We start from the raw sequence: 19,213 nt of genomic DNA on the forward strand, positions 1-19,213 counted from the left end.
TATGGAGTATGACACTTACAGTGACTTACAGAAGTCTTTACATTAATACTGGTTCACTCAGACATGGACTAAGGAAACCACTGATCTAAAAACTCTGAGAGGAATACAGCAGGAAAAGTTTTTAGTTTTTTTAGTTTTTAAGGGCTAATTAAAGTACTTCAGGTGGTGGTAGATTTTTAGGTGTTATATGATATAGTGACTCAGCTGTTCAGACATCATGGGGAAGTTCATTCCACCACCTTAAGGTCAGAACAGAGAAGAGTCCTGAGGTGATGTGGGATGTCGAGCTGTGCTAGAGGATGGGTGGGAGCGAGGTGTCACTGTGTGTGAGGTGAGATGAGTGCACAGTACACAGTTCTCTTGCCTGTTTAGCATCTCGTTCTGCTCGGTTTGCTTACTCAAACTAATACAAATCATTTTTGCCATAGAAAAGACTGTTGTCTGACACCACTGATATGTAACAACATACTGTATAACTATAAATGATGCCATGATTCTGAGCCATTTAATGCCATTCAAGCTAGAGTCAAAGATTCTAAAAACATCCTTTTATTAGCACAAATTCAGCCAAGCCACCTGTGGTGAGTGTATTGTATATCTATTGCTGTGCAAGGTTTTACAGTCAGAGTTCAAGTGAATATTTGAGATCATGTGCTAAACTCTGAGTGCCTGACATTCTGAGCAGGAAGAAGAGGGAAAGTTTTTCCTGTTCAGAGATTCTGAGTTAGACATTTTAGCTGTATTTAGCTTGTACTTTAGCATAATCCTCTCAGTGGGTAGACAGGAACCTGCTGTTTAACCATGAAATCTGGATGAAATCTGGATGAATAATTCCACAACAGATGTTTAAATCTTTTTTTCCCCCTCTTTTTCCTCTTTTTTCTCTCTCTTGTCTTTCCTTCTGTCCCTTGCTCTCAGGCTGGTTACATAAGGAGATGAAGGGCAGCAGCCGTACTAACCTGAGACTAAAGAAACGCTGGTTCCTGCTGACACATAACTCACTGGACTATTATAAGAGTTCAGAGAGGAACGCACTCAAACTGGGCTCTCTGCTGCTAAACAGCCTGTGTTCTGTACTGCCATCTGATGAGAGAGTGTACAAAGAGACTGGTTAGTACACACACACACACACAACCACACACACACACACACACACACTCAAACACACATACATACTCACAAACAAACACTCACAAACACACAAATACACCTACAAACACACACACTCACAAACACACAAATACAGTCACATACACACAAACACACACACACTCACACACGAACACACTTAACCACACTCACACAAACACATATATAAACACACACACGCATGTGCACACACAAACACCCACAAACACACACCTACAAACACCTACAACAAATATACCTACAAACACACACACACTCACACTCACAAACACACAAATACACTCACACATCAAAAGCAATTGAACAAAATTTGTTGATATAATAATAATAATAATAATAATAATAATAATAATAATAATAATACTAATTATTATTATTATTATTATTATTATTATTATTATTATTATTATTATTTAGCATTGTTAGGTTTTTGAATTAATGTGTGTGTGTGTGTGTGTGTGTGTGTGTGTGTGTGTGTGTGTGTGTGTGTGTGTGTGTGTGTGTGTGTGTGTGTGTGTAGGTTACTGGGGTATGACCGTGTTTGGCCGTAAACATTCGTATCGGCTCTACAGTAAGCTGCAGAGTGAAGTGTGCCGCTGGGCCAACGCTGTGCAGAACGTCATCGATAACAAACCACCCATGGACACACACACACAGCAACTCATCCAGGACATTAAGGTAACACTAAAGAACTAAACAATAATAATGAAAAACACCTGCATTTAGACAAACAATAGAAGTATGATCTCAGTGTCAGTTAACCGTAGAGAATAGTACTGTACTAAAAGAAACAGCATGCAGCGTTACAGACATGACGAACACAAGGAGATTCAGGTTTTATTTCTTACACATACACAACCACACACACAACAACATGCATTTCACTGCATGTGCAAATGCAAATAGAACTTTAAAAATAGACAAAATGTAAACACAGCATATGAATACAGCACGAATGCAGCATGAATATGACTGATCATATGAATATAGTAGCCAGGCTACACACCTCTACTTGACCATAAAGAGCTGTAGAAAGGACATGATTTATAATCTCTGGTGTCACCCAGATGAGGATGAGGTTAGTCTGGTTCCTCTCAAAGTTTATCGTCTCAGGGAGTTTATTTGCCCAATGCAGGCTTGCTCATTAGGGATAAATAGAAAAATGTAATTAAACTTTGTGGTTTTATTCTGAATTTTTAATATTTCTATATAGTTTGAGATAATGTCCACTGTTAAAAGAGCTACACAAATAAACTTGAATTGAATTGAAATGAATTGATATGAATAAAGTTTTGCAGTTTCAGTGCAAATGAAAGTAGAACAAATGTTCAGAAAGACATAACTTTTTAATTCACAGCATTTCCTCTAAAAATGTCAATTTATTGTAAATTGGAATTTTTCGCCATTTAAAATTTGTTTTTCTTTGTGCTTGGAAAACTTGTATAATGAAATGAGTGCATTCTTTATCTTTATTCATACCAATATAAAAAAAAGAGCTTTCGAAATAAGACACATCAGCATTCAGTCGTTAGTCAGGGTTCATTAATGACTATAGACCTGAATGTTCAAAAAAACACAACTAAACTAATGGTCTTGCCTGTGAGACAGCTGAGTGTATATTCAGACTGTACACAGTGCGTTCTGTGTGGCAAAGCATCATGTGAGTGTGATTCACCTTACTGAAACTTTCTCTGCTACTGCACACACAAACGTACAGAAATTGATTGATGTCTGACGTCTTTAAGCATTTATTTGAAAATAAATCCAATTATAAATTATAATGACAGAAATTTGAAAGTTGGAATAAACACACCTGTGCTAAACCAATGATTTCCAGATAAAAACGGCACAACTTAAGAAAAAAAATGTAGTTTTTAAACCTCAAGAATTAAGTGTTTCTTAACATAAAAATCCTAGCAATAAAATAATAAATAATTGTGTGCACTGTTTAGGAGAATTGTCTAAACTCAGAGGTAGTGGATCAGATTTACAAGAGGAACCCAATACTGCGCTACACACACCATCCTCTACACACACCGTTACTTCCTCTGCCGTATGGAGACGTCCACCGCAGCTGTGAGTAGCTCACACTTCACACCCAAATATCCAAGTCATCTGAAGCAGGCTAATCATTGTTGTGTCTTGTTGTGTTAACTAGCTGAAAGTGGGCAGAGCTACAGCACATTGCAGGCTGAGGCTCTGAAGCTCTTCTGCACACTTCAGCAGATTGAGGGTGTGGCCGATCCCGTCCCTATTATCCAATGCCTTCTGCAGTCCGGTCATGACCTCCGACCCCTGCGAGATGAACTCTATTGTCAGCTTATTAAGCAAACTACCCGGCCCCCTGCCCCAGGTGGCCCCGCCCACATCAGTGGCTGGAGATTGATAGCCTGCGTATGCTGCACATTCAGCCCTGTTTCCAGGAGCATCCTGAAATACCTCAAATTCCACATCAAAAGGTCTGTGTGTGTGTGTGTGTGTGTGTGTGTGTGTGTGTGTGTGTGTGTGTGTGTGTGTGTGTGTGTGTGTGTGTGTACGTGTCACAACTTTTTTGTAGTCAGTGTTGTTTAATCATTGTCTGTAATATTTAGAACACGTGAGTTATTCCCCGGCACGGAGATGGAGCAGTATGCTGCATTTTCCCAGGAGGCATTGAGGCATGTGCGTGGACGGGAATGTGTGCCGTCACATGAGGAACTTAGGGCCATTCTCAGCAGACAGGAAATGACAACAACTGTATACTGCCATGGAGGTGGATCCTGCAAAATTGGCATCAATTCACACACCACAGCAGGCGAGGTAGTCACTAGATACATGAACTATTTACAGCTTAGACTTGTACAGTGACTTTGGGGTCAGTAATATGTTTCTGTGTGTCTGTGTGTGTGTTTCTAGGTGGTTGATAAGCTGTTAAAGGGCCTGGCTATGGAGGATAGCAGGAATATGTTTGCTCTATTCGAACACAATGGCAGCACAGACAAAGCCATTGAGAGTCGCACCATTGTGGCCGACATCCTTGCCAAGTTTGAGAAGTGAGTTTTATTTCATTTCACCCTTTAGAAAATGCTTCAGTCTTCCAAGTGGAGCAACAGAAAAGAGCTCAAATCCTGACGGGATTGGTCATGATCTCCGGTTGGGAAGGCTAGCATTGAATCTTTCATCTGTTTCACAAATGGAAAATGGCAGATATCAGTTTCTTCTGAGTGCGTTACACTGCCTTGTAGCATGAGCAGCAGCTTTAAAACATGAGGTGTCTTCACGTATCTCAGCAGGAACACATGCTAGATTTCACTCATGTTAGGTGTTAGAGAAAAGCATAACAAGGATGTAAAAATTGGATGTAAATCAACATTAAAATAATTTGCAGCCAATGACCTAAAAAAATGAGAGATCCTAGATTTTTTCTTAATTGTCAGTAGATGCAATTTAACTTGGACTGAATGCATTCATATTAAGTGCGGTTTCTCTTGGGCCCAAGGTGCGAGACACATGTATGTCATACACAGTGTGAATAGAACATAAATAAAATGCAGCATGAAGAAGAGGCATGCAGGGGAGACGAAGGTAGAGGATTCAGTAAATACAACAATCACAAAACAACTTAGGTTCCAAAGACGCAACCCGACAATTACAATATTTTTTTTAAATGCCAGGGCAGGAGTTCATGCGAAAGAAACCTGATGTGAATGAAGATCAGTCACATCATTTAAATAAGGGACTGTGATTTCCATGACTACATAAAAAACACATTGACTTTGCTTTACTTCTACCCAGAGGTTTATTTATAGAACACATTTAACACAACAATAAGAAATCTTGTATATATAAAGATAATCACCCCAAAAACAACAGTGCGTAAAAAGCTAAAGAATAAAAAGTAAACAGGAAAACACAACCTCACTTAGATTTACAGCATGAATGAGGAATAGACAGAAAGACACTGAGTACATGAGCTTAGTGACCCAGAGGCCATATACTGCTAAAGGAGATCACAGATATTGTCAGGAGCCATTTTGGGCAGTGACTTACTGTATACTGTACAGACAGATAACCTAAATATATATTTGCATTTTATTTTACATTTAAATTATGAAGGTCTGTTTGGAAGGTGTTTATGTACAGTGTTTTCCTATTGGATGTCATTGTCATTTCCAGCCTGTTTGAAAAGACACTCAACTCTGTCTTTGTGTTTGATTGCACTCAGACTGGCAGGTGGAGGAGACGATCAGAGCGGAGGATGGAGGTTTTACTTCAAGCTGTACTGCTTTACAGACACAGAAAACATTGCTATGGACAGCGTGGAGTTTGCTTTCATGTTTGAACAGGTTGGATTTTACACTACATAAGCACCTGACACTGAGATCAGGACCATGTGTACAGTATATGTATAACATACATACAACGTATATACAGTATATTCACAGTCTCTTTACAACTCATCCCAGTGGAAGTGAATATTAATAATATTTTCACATTTTTGTTATTGATTTTCATACCTTTTAATGTCTTAATCATCTAATGACCGTGAATCAAATCATTTTATTTTCTTTCTGTTTGTCAGGCTCATGAGGCAGTGATCACTGGGCAGTACCCTGCTCCTGAGGAAACTCTACAGTTCCTGGCAGCTCTCCGGCTGCAGCACCTGTTTGGAGACTACACTACCCAGAATGCATTGCCAGACCTGGAGCAGGTGTTTCCTGTGGCACGTCTGCGTGCTCGTATTCAGCGTTTCACCTCCAGCAGCAGTGGCACAGAGAAGAAGCGGGGCAGTTTCCTGGAAGGCACGCTTCGGCGGAGCTTCCGGGGATCACTTGGGCGGAAACAGGGAGAAAATTCTGCTGCTCTGGAGGCGTGGTTTCAGGATGAGAAGGCGGAGCTAAGGAGCTGTTTGGTGGAGAAATGGAGAAAGCTGCAGGGAATGAGCAGGGATAATGCCATGATCAAGTACATGAATCTGGTCAGGGAGTGGCAGGGATATGGCTCCACACTGTTCAATGTAGAGGTGAGTGAAGACATAGACGTGTACAGAAAAGAATTTCCATTCGGAACTTATTTCATTAACATCTTGGTCTGTCCACATCCTCATTTGTCACTTTCCTTAGACAGAAGTTACAAAGCTTCACCTTTCATGCTAGCATCACCAACGACAGTGTGCTTATACTGTACATCTCACTAGCTGGCAGAGATTCTGCTGTACCTGTTATTTCAGCATAATTGTGTCTTATAGCTAAAGTCCATTGTTTGTTGTCTTCACTACACTGGATTTCTCATTAATATAACAAAGTTGCTGAAAACCTGCAAGCGAAAGTAAGCTCTTTCTTTATGTAGAAGCTACGAGTGTAATGTGATCATTGTCCATTATTGTTTAAGAAATTTTTCTCATAGTACTTTTTTAAATGCCATTGTTACAGTTTCAGCCTGTAATGGCAGAGTGATCAAGCAATATACAATAAATAACTAAATAAATAAATAAACTAAAAGTAATAACTTCTTGGAATAATGAAAACAGCTTTAATACAAATATATGTCATCTGATTAAGGGTGGAGTTTACCTTTATACTTAATCACTGTGTTTTTATACATCTCTCTCTCTCTCTCTCTCTCTCTCTCTCTCTCTCTCTCTCTCTCTCTCTCTCTCTCTCTCTCTCTCTCTCTCTCTCAGTGTGTGGATGGTGTCTATCCCACAGAGCTGTGGCTGGGAGTGAGTCGTAAGGGAGTGTGTGTGTATAAGCAGGGAGAGGCTTGGCCACTGGAGGTTTTCTCCTATGAGGCCATTCTGTCATTTGGTGCTCCGCAGTCCAACATTTACAAGATCAGTGTGGAGGGAAGAGACTTGTTCTTCCAAACTAGCCAGGTAATGCAAGCCTTTCCTCTCATAAGCCATGTGAAAGAAGCAGGTTAGTGAACTGCTTTTTACCAAGGAGCATCTGCAACTACAGCTAGCTAATAACAGTTAGCTAGTAACAGCGCTATTAACAGTTAGCTAATAACAGCTCTAATTACATAGAGATATACACTAGATGTCGCCTTGGGTACAGCAGTACATTGGAACGAATGCGTCAATAGAGCCGCCATCTTGTTAAGGGGGACCCCCTCCTCTTAATGCATCAGCGTCAATGTAGGCAAAGAAATAAAATCACCATAAATCGTCATGAATGTGATTTTTTAGTTGTATTTTTTTTTTTGGATCGTTCCAAAGGTCAGACATGTATTTATCATTAAGTCCAGATCAAATTTAAGGTTTTGATATTAAGATAATCTACTTTTTCAAAATATAATGCATAGTGCTAGTAGGTGGAAGTTTATTATTTACATTCTTCCACTTGAGTAAACTTCATATAAACAATCACTACTTACCTCATAGCCTACTGCATGTAACACTGCTACAATGGTGTGACTATACATGTTCATTTAAACATTTAAATTGTATTGTTTTATTAAATATGACACACAAAGCAATTTGCAGGTGAAAGCAAATCACAAATTTGAGAGGAACATAATGTGAAAGTTAGATGGTTTAGGTGACAAAGACCGTTCAATCTTTTTTTTTTTATTCCTGTCCCGCAATACTTTTGTACTAAAGTCACATAAACCACATAGTACATAGCATGTACTAAAGTCACATAAACCACATAGTACATAGCATGTACTAAAGTCACATAAACCACATAGTACATAGCATGTACTAAAGTCACATAAACCACATAGTACATAGCATGTACTAAAGTCACATAAACCACATAGTACATAGCATGTACTAAAGTCACATAAACCAGAAAAAAAAACAAAGTTTGACTTTGAGGCTGGACTTGTGTGTTACACTGCCAAGCTAACTGGTGACATCCTTCCAGGACTGTCAGCTGAGTTAACCATTATTAAAACTGTTATTAAAGAGTGTTATTAAAAAGTGTTTAGTGTCCCTGCAACAACAACACGACCTTACACAGTTTCTTCCTGAGACTTTTGCTTTGCAGTTGCAGAGTATGAACCTTTGCGACATGGTGTTGTCTCAACTTATAAAAGGTACACACAACCAGTGAAATTAAGCTAAAGTGATGCTTGTCTATGCCATCTTGAGTCTCAACGATGTGATCAGGAAGACCAAATATGTCATTATACATTTTTTTAATTAACATACAATAAAAAATCTAAAACCTTTTCAGGCATAATCTGAATGCCTAAAGAGCATTCTGCTTGTTTTATGTCCACGACAATCTATGTTTGACAGATAAGGGAATCTTACAAAACATACATAAAGTTGGGTCTTCACCTTGAAGAAGCATGGGTCAATTTTTAATGTCCTAACTGTCAAAAACTAAAGGGTAACTAGCATGGATTATCTGCGGTCATTAACCAAGGACTGAAACAGACCAACGTAACCAGAAATATTTAGAAAATAATAATTTCATAACATTTAATATCATAAAACACGTTCTAACCTGTGAAATGTAATCCCTTGCTGTCTGGTTTTTAGATTTCTTTCATTTGAATATCCAAATGCAGCACAGAAGTCTGGCATCGTGCATGCACTTAAAGTACAAGACCACTGTACAAAAATTGCAGCGCTTTTGACGCATTTTTAGGACCCCAAGGCGACATCTATGTATAGATATCAATGCCCTAATTACAGCTCTAATAACAGGTCTAACAGGTTAGCTAGTAACAGCTCTAATAACAGTTAGCCAATAACAGTTAGCTAGTAACAGCTCTAGTAACAGCTAGCTAATAGCAGATAGCTAGTAACAGCAATAATAACAGCTATCTAGTAACAGCAATAATAACAGCTAGCTAGTAACATCTCTAATCTACAAATCACTCTGATTTGTAACTGAGTGCTTAATATCTGATTGTCTAATTGTGAATGTTTTTGTGTGTTTTTGTGTTTAGGTGATGGACATTGCAAAACTGATGAAAGCCTACATCAGCATGATTGTACAGAAGCGTTTCAGCACATGTCCATCAATCAGTAGCCATGGCACACAGTGCAGCAAATGGTGAAGACTGACCTCCGATGACCTTTCAAACACACACAATGATGTGTGTAACTGCATAACAATGCATAGCTACGTTGTCGATTATACTTCTTAAAGCATTCCCAGGTTAAAGCCGAACCGTCCGAGCCTTAATCATAATCTCAGAAGAAGAAGCAGAGAGCGAGGTGATCTGATGAGTGCTGAGTAAATCCTGCAACATGACATTCACCTGAAGTGCCTAAAACCACTCTGCAGGATACATGGCTATTAAAATATAAAAAATTCCTGACACCCACTGCAATATGCAACTTTTTCAGTAATCAGTGCTATTTTAATATCCGAAGTGGTTCTGTAGCGAATTTTACCAAAAGTGTTGAGACGCTGTGTGAGCGTTTATGGTTTCATCCAGCAGCGTTTCACTGGAGCTCTGCAGGCAGAATCTCCAGCCAAAGAGACTGTGCCTTTTTTGCAAGTCTATGCACACACACACACACACACACACACACACACACACACACACACACACACACACACACACACACACATACACACACACACACCTTGTATGTACAGTACAGTCACACTCAGCGAACACATGCCACATATCTTCAGTGCCGCTCGTAAACATGTATGATTTAATGTGCAATGATTTGTCTTATACAGAAAAAGGTTGTATATTTTTTTCGATCTGTGTTTCAATCTTTTTACGAAAGCCTCATGTCAGGAGGCTGCCTCTATTTTTGTTTTATATTATGTTTATTCAAAAGTACTTTTTCCATGTCCTGTGTTTTTTTATTTCCAGGATCATAAGAAACACCAGCAATATGCAGTTTTTGAAATTCCTGTGTAATAACTGGGGCAGATTATTAATAAAAGATCTAATAAACCAAAGGATCTGTGTTGCTTGGCACACACATTACAAAACACACCCAATTCCTGTCTAATGCTCTGTACCACTGCTTGTGAATATGGGTTGGAATTGATGGTGGACTCATAAAGAGTTCTCGTTAAATTAACCAAACTCAGTTCAGTTAAAGTGAACAAACATTCAAGACCCAGCTACATGTGATCTCAGGGATGCAGATATTCACAATATAAATGGTTTTAAAAAGGAGACTGATTTGATTTTTTTTTTCTGCTTTAACTGTGATGTAGCTTCAGACTCATTATTGTTCACATAACTCCTCACATTCCTTGTTTTATTTTTGTTGATGTTCATGTAAATTCTTTACTTTTACACAACAGTATCCTTAATTTTTGAAAAACTTTGATATTCTTATGTGTTGAGCTTAATTGATAGTTTAAATCCGTCCTGATTCTCCTTATACCACACAACCCCATGACCAGACATTGTTCAGAATAGTGAAGTCCCCAAATCACCATCACATTATTCAGTATGAACAAGTAATGTTTTGTAATACCTTTATATTTTAACATATTTTGAGATTTCATTAAGACTGATGTGACTGGTTTTTACTTATATTTAGTAACGGCATGTTTGAACGTTAGATATTAACTCCTGGGACAAAAAGCATGTTGTTTACAGATACAAAGACAGATAGTGTCACAAGCTTCCACCCTTAGTGCAGAATAATAGATTTCATCTGTAAATTCATCAGATTCTTCCATCCAGCTGGTCTCTCCACCACTTATCACACTCATTCACAATGTACTCTTGGCTCAGGAGCAAACTAGGAGCCCTAGAGACAGGAGTCAGCAACATTACCCACTCTATGTCTGTGCCACACTTATAAGATATAATAAGAAATATAATTACTGTATTTCTATTATTTATTATTATACTATGATACACTTTGTCTCACACCAGAGTTGGGAGTTATATGCTACTTTTGGCACTGTGTATGACGTATAACCAGTATGTAAATACTCGGTTGTTTGTAGAGTGAGAAATGGGTAAATACCCCCACTGTGTTACCCCCACCATTAGTGTGTTATCTCATGCGTATTATCAACCTTTGTTTAAATTTAACCTGGGTGTTGTCTATATCAAGCAAAAATAGGCCCAACAATGCCTTTAAAGATGGGCTATGAAAAAAGTGTGTCTGGAAAACAACCTTAGGTGAGCTAAGCCATGTTGCAGGAGTCTAATGGGATGGTATTATTCAAAGTGACGAGAAGGTTGTAAATCAGCACAGAAGCCTGGTGAGAGGTCAAGACATGAGGTAAAAAATAAACTCATAAGAAGCGACACACAACAGTGATGTTCAGATCATCTGTAGGGATCTCGGCTTTGTCGGTTCTCAATAAAGTCTGACTTTTTGGCATCTTAAATTTGTTGTCTTTTGAGTTTTTGCATTTTGAACAGCAAGACTATTGACAACAGTAGGTGTAACCACGGTGCTTTACCCTCCAGGCCAGTAGTAGGCAGTAATGCGCCAAAAACAACAACAACGACCAACTACCAGAACAATCAGAAGTAAAAGAAGAACTAGAATTTAAACGCCATGCAGCTTTGGCTTCGTTGTTTGGAGAATCGAGTTTGTGCTGCTAGAAGAGTTGTAATGCAGTAGAGCTGCTGGCTTGGGTTTTCAGTTCAGAAGGGAAATGAACTGAGTGTGTAGTGTGAAAGATAAACGTTATTTATGTATGTGAAGCGCTTTAGTTTAGAGACTGGCGTGTGGAAGCACTGCAGCTTTACTAGGCCATGAAATGCATAGCTTTAAGACTCGATGATGATGATGATGATGAAGAAAGAAGTAATCAGAAGACTGTGAGTTTAAATGCCAGATTCGACTCTAGTGCTCACGTGATAAATAATGGTTTCGTGTAGTTACTAATCCCACAGTGTATCAGCCAGTAATAGAAAATGTAATGATCGTTTAGTTTAAGGAGTAATGTGATGAGGGGGGATAGAAAGCAAGAGGATGTATTTATATTTATACAGAACTGTTCTGCGTGCAAAATATTTCCCTTTAATACAATTTGTTTTGTGTCTGTTTTTATATCTGATGTAGGACCATCCAGACTCTATCGAGTGTCTCATTCAGTCCCTCGATTGCCTGAGAGGAGAAACTTCTGTGTCTCGGTGTCGGGCCTCACGATCTGGTCGCACTTCCTTGATGGGGGAACTTCGGTGAAAGGCTTGATGGGTTTTCTCTAATTTCTTTACCATTCTGGTCTACTCATTGAACCAAAAAAAACAACTTTGGATAAAAACCAGGACATCAGCCAAATTAGGTAAATGAGTTGATTGAGGTTGAGAAGAATCTGCAGGGGTGTGGGGTTGGTGGGGTGTGTGGAATAAGCAGGAAATCCCAGACGCCTTCAAGCTTAATATTACTGCTTTTGGTTAGTCTGAAATGACCCAAAAGGGCTATGATCAAATGAGGTGTGAACTGTGAGTTCTTCACTTGCAGTGCTTTTTTTTTTTTTTTTTTCCCCTTCCTTTTGTACTTTTCTGTTTTTAATAAATGGAACCCTGACCTCTCAGGTTATGCCCTTTTTTTGAATGAGGTCATGAAATATTAGCACAGCTTTTATTTATTCCTCAGGAAACTCTGGGTGGTTTCACAGACGATTGTCTTTGTGTTTTCTGCAGCTTTATTGTCCAGGTGCTGTAATGCAGCAGTTCCTGACTGGGGTAAGTGTGCTTAGTGTCACAGAACAGTCCCTGTACTACAGACTCCAGCTGTGCCTGAAATTTGGCTTCCTCTGAGACCCATCATGCTGTGGGTCAGTGATGAAAAGTAGCCAAATCTGAGCTGGAAATCTGCTGCATATGATTATGCTTGAGAAGCCGTGTGAGTGGTGTGAGTGGTGTGAGTGGTGTGAGTGGTGTGAGTGGTGTGAGTGGTGTGAGTGGTGTGAGTGGTGTGAGTGGTGTGAGTGGTGTCTGAGCAATGATGTAAATCTACATTGATTGATGTGTAAGTAATTGCTTGCACTGTGATTGTCTCTACACTTGAACTGAGCTCAGACACTGTCATTTTTATGTACATTTACATTTGGAGCAACAAATTGTCATCATTTTCCTGTTTGTGTTCCTCCAGGACTGGACAAACTGCACAAGCCATTTTTCCACTCTGCTATTGCTGCTCCATTACTACTTTTATTTATTTGTGTGTATGTACATAATATAGAAATAAAAACAGCTGATGCTACTTTCCTGCCTCTGTGTTTGTGATGGTGTTTCTATGTAGTTGACTGATCAGATGAATAATTGTTCTTGGATTGATTTTGCTGTATAAAGCTGTTTTGCATAACTAACTTTTAATCACAAGACACCTACAGTATAACTGAACTGAGTTTAAACAATGAACCAGTTCAGAAGTTTACATTATACTTTATTCTTTATATCTGGGTGATTGTCTTTTAAGTGTGTGTGTATATATTAATTAGTACTGTATTTTGGAAGATGCATAAGAGATTTACATATTTCCCCAGAGGAAAAAAACATTTACACTGAACATCCTGTTCAAAAGTTTACACACCGCCTACACAAACACACACACACACACCCTTGCTGTTGGAAAAGGATCAAATATGCAAAAGCTGATGCGAAACCAAATAATGTGCAGCTGGAGGACGTTAAACCACTTAACTGCTCAGGACAAACAAGACACACTATTAATAATCAGGTATTTGTAATATTTTGATCTGGTTCCCTTGTGTACATTCAGTCATTACCGTGTCTTTGGAACAATATATAAACATCTGGAATGTGTAATGACGTATTCAAGACAGAACTAACTAAACAAAATGCAGTTTTTATGGGCCTTCATTTAAATATTACACTTGTGCAGGTTTCACAAGGTGTATGTAGACTTATTGTATGTAGCATAAAGGAAAGGTCTTTACCACAATAATCATCACCACAGTGAACTAAACATAATCTGAGGTGAAGATTGGTTTGAATGTAATGCTACATTATTTGTGATTACTGCATTTGCTAAATAAATATTTTTTGAAATACAAACGACTTTTCGATTCAGTTTGATTAAGGCACTCACTCCAATGTACTGTACATGTTCCTACAGTTGCTATTTAACTAGACTGACTTTAGACTGACTTTGGGAAAATTCAGCATAAATGTGTTTAATACACTAATGCTGTACATTTTGACTAGCTGAGACAAACACTAGAGCTTTATAAATACTGTAGTTAAAAGAATGCGTTGTAAGAGTAGATTTTTGTGGCACAAACGATGTCCTCTGAAATGATTAGACCTGGCTAATAAATCAAATTTCCAAAAGCCTGAAGTTATGCAGTGGGATTTGTTATGATGAACTAACCAGAATATGAAACAAAAAAAAGGGCACATTGATGCTGCTTTGAATGTTACAGGACAAAAATCTTGGCTGTGGCTTGATTTAGAAAATGTTCCACTATATACAGTATATGTAACAGAAAATGTTAGGCATGATCACTTTACCCCCAATGAAATTTATATCGCCATATCTGTAAGACAAATATAGCTATTACTACCGATACACCTAATAACAAATATAAAAAGGTGTCATTAAAAGCTAGTTTAGATAGAGTTACTGTATATTCTTTACTTACTGTCAATAATGCACTGAAAGGCTTAATGAAATGAAATTGTGGCATGGAAACCTTTACAATCACCACATATACATTACAGCACATTGGAATACATTTCTTTGCATATCCCAACTGAGGGGGTTGGGCTTGGAGCACAGGGGCAGCTCTGATACAGTGTCTCTGGAGCAGGGGGGATTAAGGGCCTTGCTCAAGGGCCCAACAGTGGCAGCTTGGCAGGGCTGGGGCTTGAACCCTGATCATCCCATCAGCAATCCAGAGCCCACCAAGGTATTTTAAAACACAGCAACATGGAAACTATGATAGATGATTATATGCGAATCCGGCAAACAATGAAGGGAAGACATAAAAAGGTGTGATAAATGTGATGCAGTTATGTGTGATAATGTTGAATGTTGTTATGAGAAGCTATGATTTGGTGGCAAGCTTTGTTGATAAGCTAGAGGAGGTTGAATAGAGGAATGGTGGAGGAGCAACGTTTTAATGGCATTTAATCGTTGAGAAAATGTCATCTCATCTTTATCAAGTCACAAGTAGCCAAAAGCCGGTTGATACTCTTTCGGCAGCGATAGCCTCATCCAGGCGTTCATAGGGTGTCTGGTGTGAACAGCGTTCCGGAAGTTATCCCACAGCCTTTGTCCTGTTGCATCACTCAACTTCCACTGAGCTTCAGCTGTGACACAACCATGCTGCCATAATCCTGTAGGATATCTTGATAAACTCAGGAATTCGTTTTACCTTTGATGATGAGTAAGTGTTCCTTCAAAAGAATGTCATCAGCAACAGGATCAGCGACAGGATCAGCCCTGCCTCCTCTCTAAGATAAAAAATTTCCTTGCTCAAAGTTGCACATAGATTGGTCCTGAATCACTCTTAAGCCAAGATTCCTAGTTATAATCTTTTAAACTCTCAGAGTTGATTCTTAGAATCATAATGAATACGGTCCCTGGTCTTTTTGTTCATGGCTGACATTAGAATTTGATGTGCTTTTCTGTGTTGTAGCTAATTGACCATTTTTGATGTGTTGTGCATTCTGAGATGCTTTTCATCTCATCACAGTTTGACATCACAGTTTGACATCACAGTTTGACAGACTTCCTGTCAGCTCATTCACTTCTGATCTCTCATCAAAAAGTTGTTTCAGTCTGCAGACCCCCAGATCAGCAGTTTCTGACATACCCAAACCAACCTATCTGGTACTAATAACCATGCCACATTTCAAGGTCCCAATTTTCTCCATTCTGTTGTTTGATTTGCACATTAACTAAAGCACTTGTCTGGATATGCATGATTCACTGAATTGTGTTGCTGATTGGATATCTGCATAAATGTGTGTATGAGTGTTCCTGATAAAATTGATCATATATAGATATTTCCCTGTGTTCATCATAAAATACATTCTCATTCTCATTCTCACTCTCATTCACATTCTCACTGAGGACTAAGTCTAGAATCACCCTTGTTGATTCTCTGCAGCACAGCTTTTCTTAGATCCTGCCTCCCTGCATCTATGGCTGAATGCCCTACCCAAGATTCTATTACTTCACCTCCCCATTTGCAAACATTACCTCTTTATTCCTCAACAAAGTAGCGGAACAATGAGCACGACAATGGGTTTAACAGCACACAGTAAGCATCCAAAAGTAGTATCACATTGAAAGGTCTTCTGCAGTTTACACTGAAGAGTTTCACTCCTTCTAATCACAAGGGGCCGTTGGAATCACTTGAAAGTCTTCTGGTAGAGAAATATTATGTAATATATATTATATATGTAGTAAGATCTTGCCTTGTACATGTTAGAACTTATATACACCTGTATCTCTGAAGGCATCAGGATTCTGCAGGGTGTCACAAATGTCTCCAGACAAAGGGGAAATTCTCTACATAACTCACATGGAGTCATATCTCCCAGCTTTGGTTCCCTGTCTTTAGACAATTTCCTAATTTCAATTTAATTCCATTTATTTGTATAGAGTGTTTAACAATTCACATTGTCTCAAAGCAGCTTAGAAACAGAGTAAATATTTTAAAGTTTAAATTTTAATATAGAAAGTTGAACTTTTATTTATTTATCTTTAACAATTATCCCTAGATAGCAAGCCAGAGGGCTCGGTGGCAAGGAAAAAGTCCCAGAGATGCTATGAGAAAGAAACCTTGAGAGGAACCAGACTCAGGAGGGAACCCATCTTCATTTAGACAACAATGTCCTTTCTACAACAGTTTGTATTTGAGTAGAATAAAGCAACCAAGAGCTGCTGAGGAACTGATAGGTTTCATTTTCGAATAGAGTTCATTACAGACTTACAGAATTAAAGACGTCTTCAAATGTTCACTGATGAAGAGACGAGCACAAAGCTGACTGACACAAAAGCTGTTCAAAGATGCTGTGATAGTCTCCTGATCCAGCCATGAGAATGATTCCAATACATGCGTCAAAGGCATTCTTAAAGGCTATCTGTATATATAATATAAGCAATGTTTCTGAACTCCTACCCAGTCATCATACAGTACATGTTACGCATTTAGTCTCACTGTAAAGTCATTAAAGAGGTTCCTAACACTTATACGGGCCAAACAATTCTGTCAAACTGCAAATGCTACCCCTTGAAATAGCACTTATAAAGGCTCATTCTTCTCTGACCTGCCTGATTCACCCTGATGACCTACTTCTGTTTGGAGTCTTATCATTTGGAGGCCAAAGATGCTTCACATGGACAGCCTGAAAATACACAGGATTACTGTGGATTGTAACACTTAAAAACAATGGAGATGGCTTTAAACTGCAATTGCCACCAGCATTTTGCACTCAAGTGAACAGGTGACTACTTCAACAAGACAGCTTTATGTTAGAACTAAAATGAATCTGTGGGCTACACATTCACACTTTTGACCAGATTTAACAGATATAGAAGGGAGAAATTTACTTTCCAGGGTAAATTACTTTCCAGGGTCACCCAGATAAGGAAGATTGTTCTCATAGGAGTTTGTTTCCTCTTATAGTTTCTTCCTCATATTGTCTCAGAGAGTTTCTCTTAAACACCATTGTTTCTGGGGTGATCATTAGAAATAAACTTGAAATTAAAAGTTGTAATTAGTATCCTAAATTTATATTTTAACGTAAAGCAGCTTTGTTACAATATCCAGTGTTAAAATTGAACTGAATAGTTGCAAATATTAGTCCCCAGTTGCCCCAGTGTATGGCAGATATTATTGTACCAGCAGCTATAGTTCATGATCCGCTGTAACTAAAAGATTAAAAGCAGTCTGTTATCAAACTGTGGCTAACGTCCTCGGGCCAGCAAGAGACCCGAAAAGAGACTTTTGGAAAGAGATCACGACGCTCACTGGTTAGGTGATGCTGTGGTGACACAGGGGCACAGGGACCATGTGGAGCTCCACTGTAGTTCAGAACACATTAACCAGCTTGAACCGAAGGGTCACAAGGGCAAAACGAGGTCAAATGGTACTCTCAGCTGTGCATAAATGCTCCTCAGGAGGGCAACACATATAGCCTAACTGAATGCAACTCACCAGTTCATCATATGTGATATAAAGGCAGTGCCATCAACACTCAGAAGAGGTTTATCTTAAATATTTATCCCACCATAAAAACATGTTAAGCGCTAGTAGATAATTACACAATTTGTCCTGAACAGTCTTTAAACAATGTAGATAAGTACTAGGGAAGCTGATACAAAGCCACCAATTTGACTAGCTTAGCCCTTGTTTTGGCAGCAGGTTAAAATAAAATGATTGAGTATTTTAGGACAATTATTTTTAAATGGTTTTACTCCCCGGTGTCCAGTGGCAGGATCCCACACTCTCGCTGCAGCCTGAGTGCAATTCCGGCAGGAAACCAACCCAGCTAATGAAGGGTTAACATGTTCAATATTTCTCCTCATTAGATTGTTGTGAACAAATATATTATTATCTATTGGCATAATGCTGCTTATTTCAAGCTTGTATTTCATGTATTTGATTATTTCTATATTAAATAACTTGTTCTTAATTTTAGATATCTTCATTTTCTAAGATTTCATTTTAGGCATTGAGCACAAATGTTTCAAGCATGTGATGCATAATAAAATCCAAATGGCTAAGAGTGCAGTGTGTAAGCTCATTTATGACAATGAAGAAAAAAGAGTTACAGGCAAATTAGCACGTGAATTTGTCCTAGTTATCAACTAGTGATCAATAAAAGCTAAATAAGAACTTGATTTTAAAAACAAAATAATGAGCACTCTGTATAGCAGAGTTATATGAGTTATCTACTTAAAATATCAAGATAGCTAGAAAATATTAGTAAACTATGTAGTTGACTAGCTATGCTTCTGGTTTCACTTGTTGCATTAAAAAAATGTATTGTATTTTTTTAATAACAAAACATAGGTTATCAAATTAATGGAAGATATGTGCCAGTCATTCATCTTCACTAGCTCATCAGCAGGAACCTGGAGTCTATCCCATAGGACACCCTGGTCACCCATCCCAGGGTACAGTTACACACGCTATATTAAGCCTTTGGACTGGGGGAGGAAACCCCTGAAGCACGGGGAACAAAGCCCCCAATC

At 38.5% G+C, this 19,213-nt stretch overlaps 1 protein-coding gene and 2 long non-coding RNA genes across 3 annotated transcripts in view; 2 read left to right on the forward strand and 1 right to left on the reverse strand.

Annotated features, from left to right (window-relative positions):
- myo10 (myosin X) overlaps positions 1–10,013 on the forward strand; it is a 64,169-nt gene extending 54,156 nt beyond the window's left edge. The window contains exons 32-41 of the mRNA XM_047806385.1: positions 919–1,110; positions 1,670–1,827; positions 3,102–3,225; positions 3,308–3,608; positions 3,741–3,948; positions 4,045–4,181; positions 5,354–5,474; positions 5,711–6,151; positions 6,812–7,003; positions 9,037–10,013. Of these exons, the coding sequence (XP_047662341.1) occupies positions 919–1,110; positions 1,670–1,827; positions 3,102–3,225; positions 3,308–3,608; positions 3,741–3,948; positions 4,045–4,181; positions 5,354–5,474; positions 5,711–6,151; positions 6,812–7,003; positions 9,037–9,147 (1,985 nt within the window). The 3' untranslated portion in view covers positions 9,148–10,013. The remainder of the gene's footprint in view (positions 1–918; positions 1,111–1,669; positions 1,828–3,101; positions 3,226–3,307; positions 3,609–3,740; positions 3,949–4,044; positions 4,182–5,353; positions 5,475–5,710; positions 6,152–6,811; positions 7,004–9,036) is intronic.
- Positions 10,014–11,545: 1,532 nt separating this feature from the next.
- Positions 11,546–13,243, forward strand: LOC113637273. The gene is made up of 4 exons (XR_003439327.2): positions 11,546–11,853; positions 12,098–12,320; positions 12,682–12,723; positions 13,133–13,243. It is a non-coding gene; the product is annotated as an uncharacterized LOC113637273 (long non-coding RNA).
- Positions 13,244–14,623: 1,380 nt separating this feature from the next.
- Positions 14,624–17,251, reverse strand: LOC125139952. Its single transcript, XR_007139134.1, has 2 exons — positions 16,948–17,251; positions 14,624–15,459 (listed from the first exon to the last, which is right to left on the reverse strand). It is a non-coding gene; the product is annotated as an uncharacterized LOC125139952 (long non-coding RNA).
- Positions 17,252–19,213: the final 1,962 nt, after the last annotated feature.

Source organism: Tachysurus fulvidraco, chromosome 22, assembly GCF_022655615.1.
Source record: "Tachysurus fulvidraco isolate hzauxx_2018 chromosome 22, HZAU_PFXX_2.0, whole genome shotgun sequence".
NCBI lineage: Eukaryota > Metazoa > Chordata > Actinopteri > Siluriformes > Bagridae > Tachysurus > Tachysurus fulvidraco.